This window comes from Phalaenopsis equestris, unplaced genomic scaffold (genome assembly GCF_001263595.1).
Source record: "Phalaenopsis equestris unplaced genomic scaffold, ASM126359v1 Scaffold222190, whole genome shotgun sequence".
Classification (NCBI taxonomy): domain Eukaryota; kingdom Viridiplantae; phylum Streptophyta; class Magnoliopsida; order Asparagales; family Orchidaceae; genus Phalaenopsis; species Phalaenopsis equestris.
In genome coordinates, this window is record NW_018240372.1 from 5,643 (window position 1) to 7,241 (window position 1,599).

General features: G+C 37.9%; 1 protein-coding gene across 1 annotated transcript in view; it reads left to right on the plus strand.

The window, feature by feature from the left end:
- The window catches only part of LOC110037610 (cyclin-dependent kinase C-2-like), a gene marked incomplete at its 5' end in the record, with an annotated part of 4,934 nt that extends 4,424 nt beyond the window's left edge, over nt 1–510 (plus strand). Inside the window, 1 exon segment of the mRNA XM_020742300.1 lies at nt 32–510. Within this exon segment, the coding sequence (XP_020597959.1) occupies nt 32–162 (131 nt within the window).
- Between the last annotated feature and the right edge of the window lie 1,089 nt (nt 511–1,599).

Below are 1,599 nucleotides of genomic sequence, written 5' to 3' on the forward strand. Positions count from 1 at the left end.
GAGTGGGGGGGGGCGGGGGGGCGGGGGGCGGCCGGCGGCGGTAGTAGTGCTGGTTATGGTGCGGCGGCTGGAAACTATCCACAAGGTGGTCCTTACGGCGCTTCTGGTGCCAACCGTGGCCCAAATATGGGTCCGAACCGAAATCAGTACAATTGGCAGTAGACACATTAGTTGCATTGTGTGTGCTACTTGTTGCTTTGATTGTGCGTGTAGGCTTTGGGTGCTTGTGCTAGGTTTCTTACTGATGTATAATTGGGTGGTTTCATAGAGTTTTAGAAATTGCATTATGAGAGCAAACGTGTGCTACCCTTTGTTAATTAGTTGGTTTTATGTTCTACGCTGATCAGTCATAGTCTAATGGAAGATATGGTCATTGGACTAGTGAGATTTGGATTCATTTATGTAAATGACCCAAAAAAAGAATGGTCTTTTTTGTGAGAAAGTTGAGCCCAAAGTGCCTTTTATGTGGACAAAGTATGTGGTGAATGACCTTTCTAAGGCAAAATTTTTGTTGAAATATAAATGTAATTCATTTTTATAATAATTTTGTTTGTGGCAGATTGAATTTTATGATAATTTTGGGGTGATTTATTATTGAATTAATGATAATAATTTTTATAATTTATGTAATAGTTTATTAAATATTTTTACTAGTAACTTAATTTAAGGGCAAATTTTTTAAGTCTATAAAGGGAAATTTGTGTTGTGGGGTTCATATACTTGAAGAATATTTTAATGTTTCGCTCTTAAATATTGATGCTTATAGCATTGATGAGGTGATCAACTCTTCGTTGACTCCTGTTAATGCCTATAAGGATTTCGTGCCGTTAACTTCAGCAACAATGTTCATTAACAAGAGTACATAACTTTTAATTTAGGACCCATTTGGGACCTCGTTTTTGTGGCTTTTTGTTTTTGGTTGCGGAGCAAGAGAAGTCGCGTTTGAGAATCCTTTTATTTCATGTGTTTTGCTGGTCGGGGGCTGCATTAGGTCGAATGTCGAAACGGGAGGAAAGGGCTTTCCGCGGTTGGAGCTCCATTGCGAGGTGCCTTTGACGTCGTTGTTTTTTTAGGTTTACGTGAATCTCACCCCCTATCCTCGCAGATACCCAGGCCACTGTCCTCCTATATCATTTGTATGGTTAGGGTTGAAACTTGGTTCCGCTCCCCCCCACCCCCCTCTGTTCGGTGTCGTCGATTGACTGCAACATTCTGGTGAAGTTTCTCCTTTAAACATTTTATATTTTTGTGGTTCATTCGCTACCTATCTCCGTGTTTCTTGTTTTTTCTAAGAATTTTTTTTTTTTTGTTTCTTGATCTGCATATGTATTCTTTGATGTTTGATGGTCGAATAACTTGCTCTTTCAAATGCATATGTATAGATGGACATGATTTCTGAGCACTTATTTGTTTTTTTTCTTCTCTTATTGCTTAGTTTTTGCATATGATTTGATGCAAATTAGAAGTTTAACTGATAGATTAGTTAACAACATCTATACTAATTCTGATCAAGCAGTAGAAGCTATGGAATAAGGAATGTAAAAGCATTGTACATCTATTTCTGTAAGAATTCTTTGTGGATTTATTCTACATATGCTT